Raw genomic sequence first — 14,578 nt, 5'->3', positions numbered from 1 at the left:
GGACGCTGTGTCTGGGTGTGAAGTACTGTCCTATTTTTCTGTCCAAGCTTTTGTCTATAGTGATATTTTCATTAAAAAATGATCTCTTTCTTTTTTACAGCAGGCTTTAATACTAATCTTGATCATTACTAAGCAAGCTTTCATGTAAGCTCTGCAGATTTCCTTTTCATACGCGTGTATTTGCATTCAAGTTAAAAGATTGAGTCCTCCTTATTAGCTGAACTCCATGTTTTTGTATTTCCATGCATGTTAATAACGTTGATTATTACCTCTTATTTCCTGTCATTAAGTTGCACTGAAGTTTGAAGCTTGGTTGCTTTTCACCTTGATCACAAATCCATCACGCTATCGAGCTGTAGTGTAAAAAGTTAGGCTCGCGCACTGCGGCCCCTTTAAGCGCAGCTGGGTGGAGTCGCAAAGGAAGTGAAGTGTCAACGCTAAGGCTCGCCAAAACACAGAGAGAGAGCCGGAGACGCGGTGCTTTTTCTTTTTTTTTTTTTGATGGTCATCGCCTCGGTACGATTTTACACTGACCCACCCCAAGTCCAGAGCAGAGGTGAGACCCACGACGCCATTACACCGACCCCGGTCCGCGTGTGTTTCTTAAAAAAAAGTCCACTTTCTTTAAAAGAATAATAAAAGTCGGCGGTAGAGTGTGTATATATGTGTGTGTGTGTGGGTGGGGCAAAGGGGTTCTCCTAGCAACGAGCTTCCGTTACTTCCACGGTAATTTCATTAATGAGAAAGCCACGACGGGAGATTTTTTTAACGCTCGCGCGCACTGTATAATCCCAAGAGAGCGCGCGCGCCGGTTAGAAGCTCGAAGTTTACTATACGATCAAGAAGGGTGTGGGTGCGTGAGCCTCGAAACAAGCACGTGCCGCTGTTGAGGTTTCGGTTTGTCTCACAGTTACAGTAACATTAATGCTCTTTATCAGCACTTGATCCATGAGCTGTGTGTAGGTTAGAGTCCAGGGACCGCACATCAACAACAACAACAACAACAACAATCACACCGCCGAGCCGCTGTGAGGGACTGCAGGGGTGGATGGGGGTGTGCATGGACAACTGGCTTTCGGTTATATATGAATAAAATGAGAACTGGTTTGTTTTTGACCCCAAAGGAAAACGAGATTCATGTTACAGTAAAGTTATCTGTAGTTACTTTGATCCACAGTGGATCCTGGAGCCATGTCCTGGGAGTGTGAAGGGAACACACACTTGTTGTGGGAAGCCAGTTCTTTGCAGGGCACCACACACACACACACACTCTCTCTCTCTCTCTCTCTCTCTCTCTCATTCATAGCCAGTAAACTTAAACAAAGAACCCTGGAGTAAACCAGACATAGAGTCTTGGAGAACACACACAGAAATGCCACATAGACAGAAACCTGAGCTCAGGATTGAACCCCGGAGCTGTGAAGTGTCTACGCTACCTGATACCAACACTCACTTGCTGTAGTGTCTGATAAACTGTCATTTGTAGGTGAACAGTTCCTGACTAGAGCCACATCCTTCTTACATGTAAAAGGACTGCTGCTGACCCGACATTATTTCAGATCAATTCAGTTTTATTTGTAGCAATGGCCATAAAGAAGCTTCACTACACAAGAATGACTTCTGATTTTAGCAAGATTTAAATTTTCGAATTCTATTGGCTGATTGTTCATTTATTTGCTCAATTATTCATTTCTAAAAAAGAAACAAATTATCTGCCAAAAATAGTGAAATATTTCTAGAAATAGGCTTAGTAGTCTTAGATTTTCTTTATTATAATTTTTATGATAAGAAATGGTACCTACATTTGACTAGATCCAAGATATCGCTTGCTAAGATGCAATATTTTTTGCAGTGTTTACAGAAATGCCATATTTATATTTATATATATTTTTTTTTCCAATGAGAAAGCCAGAGGCGAAGATGGGAAGGGAAAACTTCCTGAAACGTTATGAGGAAGCAACCTTGAGTGGAAGCAGACTCAAAAGGGAACTTATCTTCATTTAAGTGACACTGTGAGAGTGTGATTCGAAATCATTCCTCTTCTAATAACTGTGTATTATTGATCCAAGAGTGCAACTGTTTAAGCAGGAACTTATACCAATCAGGCATAACATTATGACCAGTGACAGGTGAAGTGAATAGCACTGATGATCTCCTCATCATGGCACCTGTTAGCGCGTGGGATATATTAGACAGCAAGTGAACATTTTGTCCTCAAAGTTGGTGTGTTAGAAGCAGGAATGGACAAGGGTAAGGATTTGTGCGAGTTTGACAAGGATCAGATTGTGATGGCTAGACGACTGGATCAGAGCATCTCCAAAACTGCAGCTCTTGTGGGGTGTTCCTGGTCTGCAGTGGTCAGTATCTATCAAAAAGTGGTCCAAGGAAGGAACAGTGGTGAACCGGTGACAGGGTCATGGGCGACCAAGGCTCATTGATGCACGTGGGGAGTGAAGGCTGGCCCGTGTGATCCGATCCAACAGACCAGCTACTGTTGCTCAAATTGCTGTAGACGTTAATACTGGTTCTGATGGAAAGGTGTCAGAATACACAGTGCATTGTAGTTTGTTGTGTTTTGGCAACAAAAGGGAGACCAACACAATATTAGGCAGGTGGTCATAATGTTATGCCTGATCAGTGTATGAGCAAATTCTGACTATAAGCATAATTTTGGTTTTAACTTAAAGTGTATCATATCAAACATGGAGACTTGTTAGCAAATGCAGTCCTAAGACTATCCGAGGACATCTACATGAACAGCTAAAGCCATGTTGATGGATTCTCTGTGGTGCCATCCACAGTAATGTCATGGTGATGTTAAGGCTGTGTGTGAGAGGCCATCCTTAGCAGCAGTGAGTGATTTTCAGGTGATGAGAACTCCAAACAGTAATTTGGGTAGTGGTCTATTCTTAGTACAGAAGAGACACAGATATGGCTGTGTGGGTGTGTGTGTGTGGTGATGTGACAAATGTTTCAGCACAGCAGCATTGTTGGGATTCTTAAAATACTGTATAGTGCTTCTTTATTAGATACACCAAAATTACTGACTTGCCTTGTATGTGTAGAACTGAGACTATAAGACTTTTAATGCAAATCTTTGTTAATTGTCCTCTAGTTATTCTTCATTTTTTTGGAAATCTTTTGCAAAAAATTCTCAGCTAGAAATAGATCCAGAAATCGATGCCTTAATGTCAGCTGAGTGTCTGTACCAGCATAGAGACAGCAGAACTCTCCACTGTTTATGTACAAAGGCAGACTGATTAACGATCTGCTTTCTTCTTTACTCCTTTTCCAAGCATTGCTTGGATTGTGTTTAGAGGACTGGTGTCAGGAGGCCTGCAGCGCTGGCGTCATGGTGAAGAATGTGGTGTCGTGGTGAAGAATGTTCCGCAAGGTCAAGAAGCGCCACAGCAGCAGCAGCTCCCAGAGCAGTGAGATCAGCACCAAGAGCAAGGTGAGCAGCGCTGCAGTCATGATCTCCGCTGTGAGTCGACTTCAGTCATGACATTCACGCCGGTTCTCTTCTTATCTAGTCTGTAGACTCCAGTCTGGGAGGCTTGTCCAGGTCCAGCACAGTCGCCAGCCTTGACACAGACTCCACCAAGAGCTCAGGTTATCTGTCATACATTTGATCTAAACAATACAGCATTCATCTATACCTAATCTATAATAAATAACAAATTCTACGCTGAACCTGTAGGTAACAGTGCGTCTGAGACATGCGCTGAATTCAAGGTTAAATATTTGGGAGCTGTTGAGAAGCTGGACTTTGAGATGAGCAAAACCCTCCAGGAGCCGTTAGACCTGATCAGCTATATCGATGCAGCTCAGGTAATTCTTCCCGTTGAATCGAAGCATTCTGGAAAATATCCACAGCTCTAGAAATTTTTTTTAGGGCAATGCACAGATTGTCTTGTTGCCCTGATTCTCTATTATTATTATTATTATTATTATTATTATTATTATTATTATTATTATTATTATTATTATTATTATTATTATTATTATTATTATTATTATTATTATTATTATTATTATTATTATGCTGACAGGCTACCAGTTTTCTGACTTTAATTCTTGGAAACTTCTGTGTTCTCTCCAAAGCAAGACGGAAAGCTGCCATTTGTGCCCGGAGAAGAGGAGATGATCCTGGGAGTGTCCAAGTACGGAGTCAAAGTGGCGTCTTTGGACCAGTGTGTAAGTCTCCTTGTGATGCTCTGCGTGTCTTTAAAGAAAATAACACGATAAGGCAGTTCTACTAAAGGGAAGTGCAACATCCTCATGTGTTTTTAGTTACAGTAAAATCAGATTAAAAACATTTAGACAGTCCACACACACTTTGCTGCATCCTATATTTGAATCTTCATTTATTTTACAGTTAAGGGCCTTATTTTGCATTGCCTTCTGTAAGAGAGTGACCACCACATACACTGAGTATAGAATAATACATGATGGGTATGATGTTGTCAAAGAATATAATCCATGAAAGAATATAATCCATAATCCAAGATCTAGAACAGTTAACTTATCTGTTTATATGCTAGAATATATCATTATTTTATTTTTCTTGAAGTTAATAAGAGTTAAAAAGAAATCTCAACACACAGAGCACTCTGTAGTGGAAACTTTACTGTTACCAAGGACACTTAAATGGAAATCTCTACATTGTTATAGAATAGATATTTTAATTTGTTATATAACGGCATGGTTTTTTTTGTAATGCGTTTATTATTAGTCTGAGATTATGTGAAGTGTCCACCGTACAAGACCAAGAACATTTAGGCCTGTGATCTGCCTCAACACTATCATTAGAGCCGTGCTGTTATATGATATGACTCTCTGATTCGAACGTTCAGCAGTGCTGTGCTATAATATTCATTAGATTGTCATTTCTCAAGGATTTTGCACATCAGCACCAGCAGATGTTTTCTCTTCTCTCAAGTCAGTCTTTTGTAACCAGCTGCTGTTTCAAAACTGAAGCGAAACAAGCATCGTCATTACCGAAGGTCATTCTGATGTCTACAATAATGGAGACCGAGATATTACAGCAAAAAAAACCAAACAAACGAGATTTATTTAATATTAATGAACGCTAGATTTCTATCCCAGCTCTTTTTACTCCTTATTTTGAGCTAGCAAAATGATCACGTTAACTAAAGATTTCGCGTCTCATCAAAAATTGCACAACCACATCGACATCGGTTGTTACTTCATGTCATGCAGTAGCTTTCTACTCAGAACAATAATATGCAGTGCTGTGTAGCTGCATGTTACTTGGCCAACATGAATCGAACTAAAAAAGGAAAGGTGAACTGAACTGATGAAAAGTTACAGCAAATGCTCTTTCATTTATCTCTAAAACACACATGCTGCTGTTTGTCTTTCCGTTAGGACGTGTTACACCGCCACCCTCTCTACCTGATAGTGCGCATGCTGTGCTATGATGACGGTCTTGGAGCTGGGAGAAACCTCCTGGCCCTCAACACCACCGATGCCAAGCAGCAGGAGTGCAGCATCTGGGTCTACCAGTGCAGCAATGCGGTAAACTGATACACCACATCACTGACTAGCCTGAGGACTTCATATTTAAGTGTTTTCCTGTTGGAGTCAGGAATTCATATCTGGTTAAGATTCTTATCCTGTGGTTAAATTCCCATTTTGACAGTCTCTGTATTTACATTATCATGTTTAAAATCCAAAATCAGGGGGCTTGTTTACCTTCAGGGTTCGATTTTCATCGACACCTTGCGTGTGGAGTTCTCCCTGTGCTTCAGGGGTTTCCTCCCCCTGTCCAAAAAACAAGGCAGATTGGCATCTCTAAATTGTCCGTATTGTGAGGGTGCCCTGTAATGGGTTGGCACCCCATTCAGCCTTGTGCCCTAATTCCACTGGGATAGACTACAAGTTCCTCACTACCATGTGTAGGGAGTGAAGGAAGGATGGATGGAAGGATAGATGGGAGGATGGATGGATGTATGGAAGGATGGATGGATAATTTTTCATTTCTTAAAGAACCACATTGTACTGTATCAGTTGTGCCTTGTATTTGTGCCTAATGAGAAACAGAGATCAGATTTTTCTAGACATATTCAGTAGCCATACCTGTACAAGTCTTTGTATTGAGTTTCTCTTGTCATAAAGTTTATAAATTTGTTATTATAGCTTTAGCTGATTTTAAAACTGTAGATATGTTCTGTATGTGCTGCACTCACATCAGAATTGTGAGAAAAAGAAGGAGGGGATTTACTCGATTGGGTGTAAAAGTGGGCTTCTCACTATGAAGAATAAGTCCTTGTGTGTTGGTCAGGACGAACTATCCAATAAACACTCATTCTATTGCCTGTGTGGAGCAGAACATACAGCAGAAACTTGTGTTGAAGCTTTTTGAAATAAAATCTTATTTCCATGATGTCCTAAAGTCACAGTATTATCCGACACTTGATTCTCTCCACTGCAGGAGCAAGCTCAAGCCATCTGTAAAGTACTCTCCGCTTCCTTCGACTGTGTTCTGGCCTCAGACAAATCCTGAGGCTTGTGCCTCCCGTCAAATCCACACCTCTAACAGACCGTCAAACTGCCATGAAGGCATGATCCCTGGATAATGCTCAGAGTGTCAGAAGAAATCTCCTCGTCTTGTAGCGGTTAAGTTCAGGATTACAATACAATAAATCTGCTCCACGATCAGTATATAAGAGCAGCCTCTGCAGGGAGCAGTGTTTACATCAGCCATGTACATTCTGCTTCTGATATTACAATCTCTGTCACCTGAAGGCCTTCCAGGCAAATCATTAGCCTAATTTAATTTTATTTAATGTAAATATACACTGAGCTCAGCATACGGTTTCTCCAGTAACTGAGCATCATGTGGGATTAATGCTATCAGCGGTACAGTGAGTACGAAGGAGTACAAGGGATTATTCATCAAACATGCTGTAAATTCCAGCTATCTGTAGCCTTGAGGGAGGAGGGTTGAGGGGTCTGATGTTCAGTGCTGTGTGTAACAGATCACCCTCTCCTGTCCTCTCATAAATCCTGGTCCAGATGCTGCTGGATCAGTTCATACGGTACTATAATCTAAAAAAAAAACCGGTACAATAAACTTTTCAATTGATTGTTTTTTAAAAAGAAATCATATTGTCTTTGTCCTTGATAAAAGCCTGGTATGGTCCGTCTCACCAGTGGAGGTGGATTTTTCATCGCTGTAAATGTCATGTCATGTAAAAAATTAAAGAAAGCAATGTGTTCTTTTAAGAAATAGGACTTATTACTTATATATAAAATAAATAAGGAGCCTCTTTCTAAGTTATGTTATTAAATGGGTTTGTGTAGATTTCATACAATGAAACTGTAGCATTTTTCCCCAAACTATTTACAAATTTGATCCGATTGCTTCCAGTACATATAATTATATAATAATCTTTTGATAATCTTTTCATTTTAGCGCCATGTTGCCATACGGTAACCCGTGTACAACAATGAAAACAGGCCATCCACTGAATCCACATTTCTGTACGTGTGTGAGGTTGTGACAATGTTTTAGAAATCACTGATACACCTTGAACACATTTTTTTAATCATTACAAAAGGTTACACATACATGTTCTAATACCACTGAACTAATTTACAGCTAAATGTGATGTGAGCTGGAAGGACTATAGGGCTTTTGACAGGTTACAGTTTTTATTCTTGCTATAATCCTAAATTTGAGCTCCGGAGTTGTCTCCACTTCCCTTCTGGCTGTAATTTTCTATCCGGCTGAAGTTAAGCAGGAGCACCGCTAGCCAGCAGGCGATTATTTGATCCACAGGGAAGGACACCGGACACCTACACTACGCTTTACGTCTGTTGCAGAGCTCATCGTATAGAGGCAGTGCTTAGCTCAGTGTCCGCGCCGTTGAAAATAAAACCTCACAGCTTCATTGGGCACACAGTATGCATAAGGAAATTGCTGAATTGTGAAACTACAACAAGGCCAAGCAAAAAGTATTAGTAGTGGGCTACTGATCAGAAGGATGGGGGTTCAAGCCCCAGCACCACCAAACTGCCACTGTTGGGTCCTGTTTCCGTAGAGCTGGCTGACCCTGGCTTCCTGAGCTGTGAAGAATATGTCCTGTAATGTTTGTGACAAAGGCTTCTTTTTCCACAGCAGGACTAGAATAAATAAAACGTAGACATGATGGTGGATTTATTATTGCGAACTAATGAATGATTTCCTCATGTTATTCACTGATACTTTAACATCTAACAGTGCACCAGTGTCTATCGCTGTACTCCACTAGATGGTGATCTTGTTATAGTCTTCAACAAGGGGTCAAGGAACAAGCTGGCCAGTGTGATTGTTTATGGATAAATTAAAAAAAGATAGATCCTAGTGAAAGTCTCAAGCTCCATTTTCTTTGCAAACACATATTCAAGCAAAATAAATCAATAAAATCTCATTAAGTTCTAACAAGGCACAGGTTTGATTTAACTTCCAGTTTTCCCATTTTATTTATACAATATTAAGAGTCAACAGTGACAGTAAATGAGAGTGAAATGTTCCTCCTTGCTTCATTTTCGAAATATCCGGACGTCTACACACCCGGTGTAGAATTTGATACACGATATCATTGCTCTATCGGTTCAGTTTTCTGTTTACAATTAAATATACACATAGAAACTCTTCAGTTATTTACAGCGCCACATAAGACAGAAGGTCGTATTCGTTTCCAGTGAGTTAAAAGGCAGAGGAAGATTCTGGAAGTTAATTACACGGCTCTTCTCATTGCTAAAGTTACAGGTCACTGTGTTTCAAGCTCAACAGGGACTATGTAGAGTTTAATTAAAATGTCATAGAACATTCTATAGAGTTGCTCTGCAACCAAATGAAGACTTCATCACATAAAACGTATTGCTGTACAATATTACACGTGCAACCTCCACTTCAGGAAAAGAAAGGAAAGAGGGAAGGGGAGATTCGGGGTTAGGGGTCTGGAGATGCACGGTTACTGAGGAATGCTTTTCTCCATTAAAGGGTACATCAGGAGGGTTGGTCCTACATATCCTAAAACCTGGGTAGAAGTTAATTACCCAACTCTAAAAAGTATTAAAATCTCAACGAGAACTACAGGACATAAATATGAGCATTGGTCATATTAACATAAAGCTAGTATAAACTCAGTATGAGACTATTATTAGAGGAGTGAATTGAAACAATGCGATTGTGAAAAGATGACAAAGCTGCAGGAAAAAAAAAGGAAGACAGCAGCAGATCAGGGGAACAGCAAACTGCTCAGGCCTTCAGAAGACGCACGTCTTTTTTAACACCCAGATGTTTGGATAGTTCTGTGATCTGTGCTGGTTGTCCCAATCGTCTCGATCTCTCATGACGCATCAGGTACTTGCTTCTTTCTTTCAGTCTAATATCATAGTATGTAATATCTCACACGTTATATTACTCCGGTCGACCGTTTCCTTCCAAAACATGCATGCTGTGTATGTCGTTCTCATAGAAATGTAGTGTAGTGCAGCGCTCCCAGCTCCCAGGTTTGAGCATTGGAAGATCTATTTATAAGTTTTGATGTGGGGCAGCGAGTATGGAAACGGGGACAGTGAAGGATCCCAGGGGGAGGCAACAGCAAACTTTCCCTTTCTGCTCCAGTGCAGTGCTTTTAAAGAAAACCACCTCCATTTCTCCTTCTGTCCAGTTCCTTTAACCAGGTGAAAGACGGAAAGATGCTATATCACTCATATTCTCAGATCTCATGAAGAAACCAAATCCTCCTGAATCATCTGCATCTAAAAGCTGCATGGATGGGAATAGTTCATTGTTGAGATCCATAAAGATCCCCCCCCCCTTTTTTAAGAACTACATAAAAGTGCATCATTGACTACAATTTTTTTTTCCTACTCAACAAAATGAGCTGAAACACTCAAACTATTTACCGTCTTCGAACATAAAGGAGTCAGGTGTTAAGACATTCAGGAAGAAGAAACCTCCAGTACATGAGTCGAGCAATGCTCGCTGGTGCAAGCTAATTGTCTGGGAAGAGTCAGTACAGGCACAAGCTTCATGATGGAGGTGAAACAGATGATGAGAATTATTAATAAAGTTCAGGTGTGTGGAGTTAGAAACATGCTAGGGGATGATCAGATCAGCCTGGGTCAGCATCGGAAATCTTTGACTGTCAGTCCACCATGAAGTGTACGAATGTGACGGGGAAGGCACCTCTCCTCATCGGTTCACCTTCTATATGGCCCAGCTGGAAGAAAAACAAGAAGAAATGAATTATTATTTAAACATTAATGCTCATTTGTGCAATTATCCAATCAGGTAACAGCAGCACAGTGCATAGGATCAGATAGATGCAGATCAGTTAATGTCTACAACAAACAGATTTCAAAGCCAAAAACACATCCAGTGACCAGCACTGAGGTCAGAGGAGAATGGCCAGACCGGTTCAACCTAACAGAAAGGCTACAGTAACTCAACTAACCACACTTTACAACTGGGGTGAGCAGAAAAACATCTCCCAAATACACAAAATGTCAAATGTAGATCCCATCAGCCATAAACATGAATCTGAGCCTACACTTAGCCCAGGTTCACCTAATCATGACGGCTGAAGATCGGGAAAAGAGTAGGATCGTAAATACTAGGCATAACATTATGACCACCTGCCTAATATTGTGTTGGCCCTCCTTTTGCTACCAAAACAGCCCTGATCTGTCGAGGCATGGACTCCACTAGATCCCTGAAGGTGAACCAGCATTAACTTCTTCAGCAATTTGAGCAACAGTAGCTCGTCTGTTGGATCGGATCACACGGGCCAGCCTTCGCTCCCCACATGCATCAGTGAGCCTTGGCCGCCCATGACCCTGTCGCCGGTACACCACTGCTCCTTCCTTGGACCACTTTTGATAGATACTGACCACTGCAGACCGGGAACACCCCACAAGAGTTTTGTTGATGCTCCGATCCAGTCGTCTAGCCATCACAATTTGGCCCTTCATCAAACTCGCTCAAATCCTTACCCTTGCCCATTTTTCCTGTTTCTAACACATCAAATGATGAGGAGATAATCAGTGTTATTCAATTCACCTGTAAGTGCTCATAATGTTATGCCTGATCGGTGTACATTGCTGCTACAGATCCTCACGTCAACTGAGATACCCCCCCCAACCTATTTTGGAGTGCCAATAACAATACACTTAATCTAGAAGCACTTCACTTCACATTAATCATGCAAAAGGGAAACTGTCTATCTGTGTATATTTTACAACAAGCAAAAAAACCCCCAAAAAACAAGAGCTTTTCAGATGGTTCCCACGATCGAATTATGCAATGAGCTTTCATGAGAGTTCACAGTAGGAACAGATTTTAACCAGCAAGAGCATTAAAAACCTTGATTAGGATTAAATATGCCTATACTGACATACTTCTAGCTGTAGCTCAACACCAGGTAATTTCAAATGTCTGCGAAATAGATTCATATGAAATAAATATACACATAACATCATATTAAGCCTAAATTACAATATGTTCAAATTCTAATTTAACACAGCCTAATAGTTATTAGGGAACTGAATCCATAACATGTAACTTCGGATTGTTTTCAAGTCCCCAGTGATTCTCTAGATTTTGAATAACTGCCCTTAGTGTAAAGCTTTAACACAACACAGGGCTTATACACAGCCTGATGCAGTCAAGAGCTTTGTGGCATTTCCACTGGAAACAAATGACCTCTTGTTCACTTCCTGTACTAAACATGTGCACAGCTCGGCTGCTGATAAACAAAAACATGAACACAGCATGGTCATGTATTCCCCAAAGACTCACATCTGTATACAACTGAAATGTTCTGAGATGATGATGATGATGTTGATGATGATGGTGGTGATGGTGGTGTGGGTGTGCTGTTGATGAGGCTCTGTGGAGCTCGAAAGATTAATTGCAGCCGTTGGAACAAAGATATGAGGAAAGGCAAACAGCAGCTGGCCTGCATTCCCAAACCAGAAGGAAAGAATGAGGTCATCGCGTGTGTCCAGGCCACCATGGCAACTGGAAGTTGATAAAGCCTCTATCTCACCCTTATTTCTCGCACACTCTGTTCTAAATCCTGACCTCCTTCATTCTTCCTACTTACTTAGAAAGGCCAGCTCTTCCTCCTTCTCTCTCTCTCTCTCTCTCACACAGACTCACCCACCACTCCTGATCCTCTTCTCCGTCTACAACGATCACCTCGCCCTCAGTGAACGTCAGCTCATCAGGGTTATCAGCCACACAGTTATAGATGGCCTTCACCCTTTTCGGCCTCTGCTTCTGATACACACACACACAATGCGCAGAATAAACATCTGTAATCTGGTCTGTGTTGCACACATGGAAACATCTGTTTACAGTTTAATCACATGAGGTTCAGGTATTTCCTCCTGATATGATGGAACTTACCGGGTATGTTTTCCTGGGTATGTGGCCAGGAGCCAGAGACTGACCACTTGTGCTCTGAGGGCATCCAGGAACTTCCTTTGCTGCTCATCACAAGACAGGAAATGACATCGCAGTGAAAACAAAGCAACAGCCAACATGGCAAAACTTCAAGCAACTCGATTCTTGAGGCACCCGCACCCTTTATTCAGACCGCACACAGAGTACAGTTGTGTGATTTCATACTTAATCATTAACTCACAGATTAAGCCGTTTCTCTGACATCTACCTGGTCTCTCTGTGGTGTCCGAGTGGGAGGGAGGACCCTTGCTGTAGCTTTTGTCCGAGCTGAATACAAAACAAATAAAACACAACTTTATTTCAGGGATCATTTAAACTACTGAATTTTCTACATTTTCACACACACACACATACACACACACACACGCATACATGTATGCGCACACACACACACACACACGTATGCACACACACAAACGTACGCACACACAAACACACACGTATGTGCATGCCCACACACTTGTACACGCGCACACACACAGACACACACACAGGTGATCAGATAAACATTCCCACTACATCATTCAAACTATGTGGAGAAAACATCAAGCTCTAAAAAAAAAAATCTATATAATCGACTGAATCGATTAACTGATTAAAGTTAGAGCCGTTTTTACTGAAGCTAGTCCAAGATAAAGAAGGTAAAGATGACTAGAGAAGGTAGATCAGCTCTAAAATAACTCACAGCATATTTTGTATTATGGAAGAAGTAGATTTATCAACACAGTGGATCAGAGAGGTGACTGAGAAACATCCTTATTTGATTTAAACATGAATAGCATACAGACGAGTGACAAATTAAAGCAAAAACCAACATATGTGACTTAAGTCAGTTGTTAGGCCACTATAACCCTGAAGCTTTGCTGGATGGATGAACATCCTTCTTCCTAAAAATATTCCCTCCATTGACGATGATGTTGCAGAGCGCTCACTCCAAAATCTCCCACAGGTTCAACATCTCCTAACTGTAAAGCCCAAAAACTACAAGCATCATCATTTCCATCCATTGGTAACCTGTGGATGGGGGTGGGGTCACCCTGGAAGAGACCACTCCCATCAGGATGGAACCATTTCAATACTGATTAACTTCGCAACGAACGCACTCAAACGCAGAGCAACAAAAACTGAAAAAACAAATCCATTACTTTTTTTGGACCGTTAATCTGTCACCCATCTGTACAGTGTTGATTTATTCTGCATTATCTCCATGATGATCACTGTAGTCATTCTTGTGCAGCCCTATTTAGCACACTATGTGGCTTACTTCTCTGCCTCTCTAGCATGTACGTGCTTGGAAAAAGTCCTTGAAGAGGAATTAATGATCTGAACAAAGCCGCAGTTCCCTGTAGGCCTTTTCCACCATTTTTTTGCATTATATATGTGCAAAGTGACCCTTGTGTTCACTGATGAGATGTTAGCTGTGGGCAACAAAGACATTTCCTGTAAAAAGAGCCTCGATGCTGACGCCAGCGTCTAACTCTTTGATTCTGGTTTAATCTTATTCTGTCATTAAGAGCAGTGGGGGACGAGCTAATGTTGATCGAATAAACAGAGGCTGCAAATATTTAGTCAGTCATCACATGTACGTAGAGATGTGTGCCTTAATCATATATCTACAAATACATACATGTGTAGTGTGATGTAGTCACAATTCTGAATAGTAACTGTGATATAAACATTCTTCATGGAATTTTTTTTAACCTAAAAATGACTATGAATGAATATTTGAATGTAAAGCTAATGGACACTTTTATATTAATAATAAGCATTCATAATTCTGTCTAATCTTGATGGCTGTATAATTTGCAATAAAACATGTACAACAACCTTATAATGAACGTATTTGAAAGATTCAGAAGGCACACCAGGGCTGTACAGAAGTTGCAGCAGTTTTGCCAAGTCTCTAGGAACGTGATTTCATATAAAACATTCTTTCTGAGACTAAAGATCAGTCATTATATAAATATACGTCCTTCAATAATAAGCATTCGGCATCAATTAAGCATCAAGGTAACAGTATGAAGCTAATTATAAAACCGCATGACATTGCAGGACTAATTTATCAGCTATATATATCTGAAAATCTTAAGT

The 14,578-nt window shown here is 40.7% G+C and overlaps 2 protein-coding genes across 3 annotated transcripts in view; one reads left to right on the top strand and one right to left on the bottom strand.

Moving 5' to 3' along the window:
- Nucleotides 1-396: 396 nt before the first annotated feature.
- On the top strand, nt 397-8,371 carry itgb1bp1 (integrin beta 1 binding protein 1). The gene is made up of 7 exons (XM_058399713.1): nt 397-556; nt 3,297-3,454; nt 3,534-3,612; nt 3,701-3,831; nt 4,105-4,197; nt 5,392-5,541; nt 6,458-8,371. Exons 2-7 carry the CDS (start codon nt 3,383-3,385, stop codon nt 6,527-6,529), a joined length of 597 nt encoding a protein of 198 aa, XP_058255696.1. The 5' UTR covers nt 397-556; nt 3,297-3,382; the 3' UTR covers nt 6,530-8,371.
- A 1,420-nt stretch (nt 8,372-9,791) lies between these two features.
- The window catches only part of asap2a (ArfGAP with SH3 domain, ankyrin repeat and PH domain 2a), a 72,300-nt gene continuing 67,513 nt past the window's right edge, over nt 9,792-14,578 (bottom strand). The window contains exons 25-28 of one of the 2 annotated variants that reach the window (XM_058399709.1): nt 12,669-12,754; nt 12,431-12,510; nt 12,182-12,301; nt 9,792-10,241 (exon numbers count right to left, since the gene is read on the bottom strand). In XM_058399709.1, the coding sequence (XP_058255692.1) occupies nt 10,167-10,241; nt 12,182-12,301; nt 12,431-12,510; nt 12,669-12,754 (361 nt within the window). In that variant the 3' untranslated portion in view covers nt 9,792-10,166. The remainder of the gene's footprint in view (nt 10,242-12,181; nt 12,302-12,430; nt 12,511-12,668; nt 12,755-14,578) is intronic. The other variant, XM_058399710.1, reaches the window with a different exon arrangement.

Source organism: Hemibagrus wyckioides, linkage group LG09 (assembly GCF_019097595.1).
Source record: "Hemibagrus wyckioides isolate EC202008001 linkage group LG09, SWU_Hwy_1.0, whole genome shotgun sequence".
Lineage (NCBI taxonomy): Eukaryota > Metazoa > Chordata > Actinopteri > Siluriformes > Bagridae > Hemibagrus > Hemibagrus wyckioides.
The sequence above is the reverse complement of the archived record's forward strand: the minus strand, read 5'-3'. Positions and strand labels throughout refer to the sequence as shown.

Bases quoted from the DNA above. Each gene is read 5' to 3' on its own strand.
- itgb1bp1 (XM_058399713.1), top strand. From the start codon at position 3,383: ATGTTCCGCAAGGTCAAGAAGCGCCACAGCAGCAGCAGCTCCCAGAGC. The intron at 3,455-3,533 runs GTGAGCAGCGCT...CTTCTTATCTAG, and splicing joins AGATCAGCACCAAGAGCAAG to TCTGTAGACTCCAGTCTGGG. The intron at 3,832-4,104 runs GTAATTCTTCCC...TTCTCTCCAAAG, and splicing joins GCTATATCGATGCAGCTCAG to CAAGACGGAAAGCTGCCATT.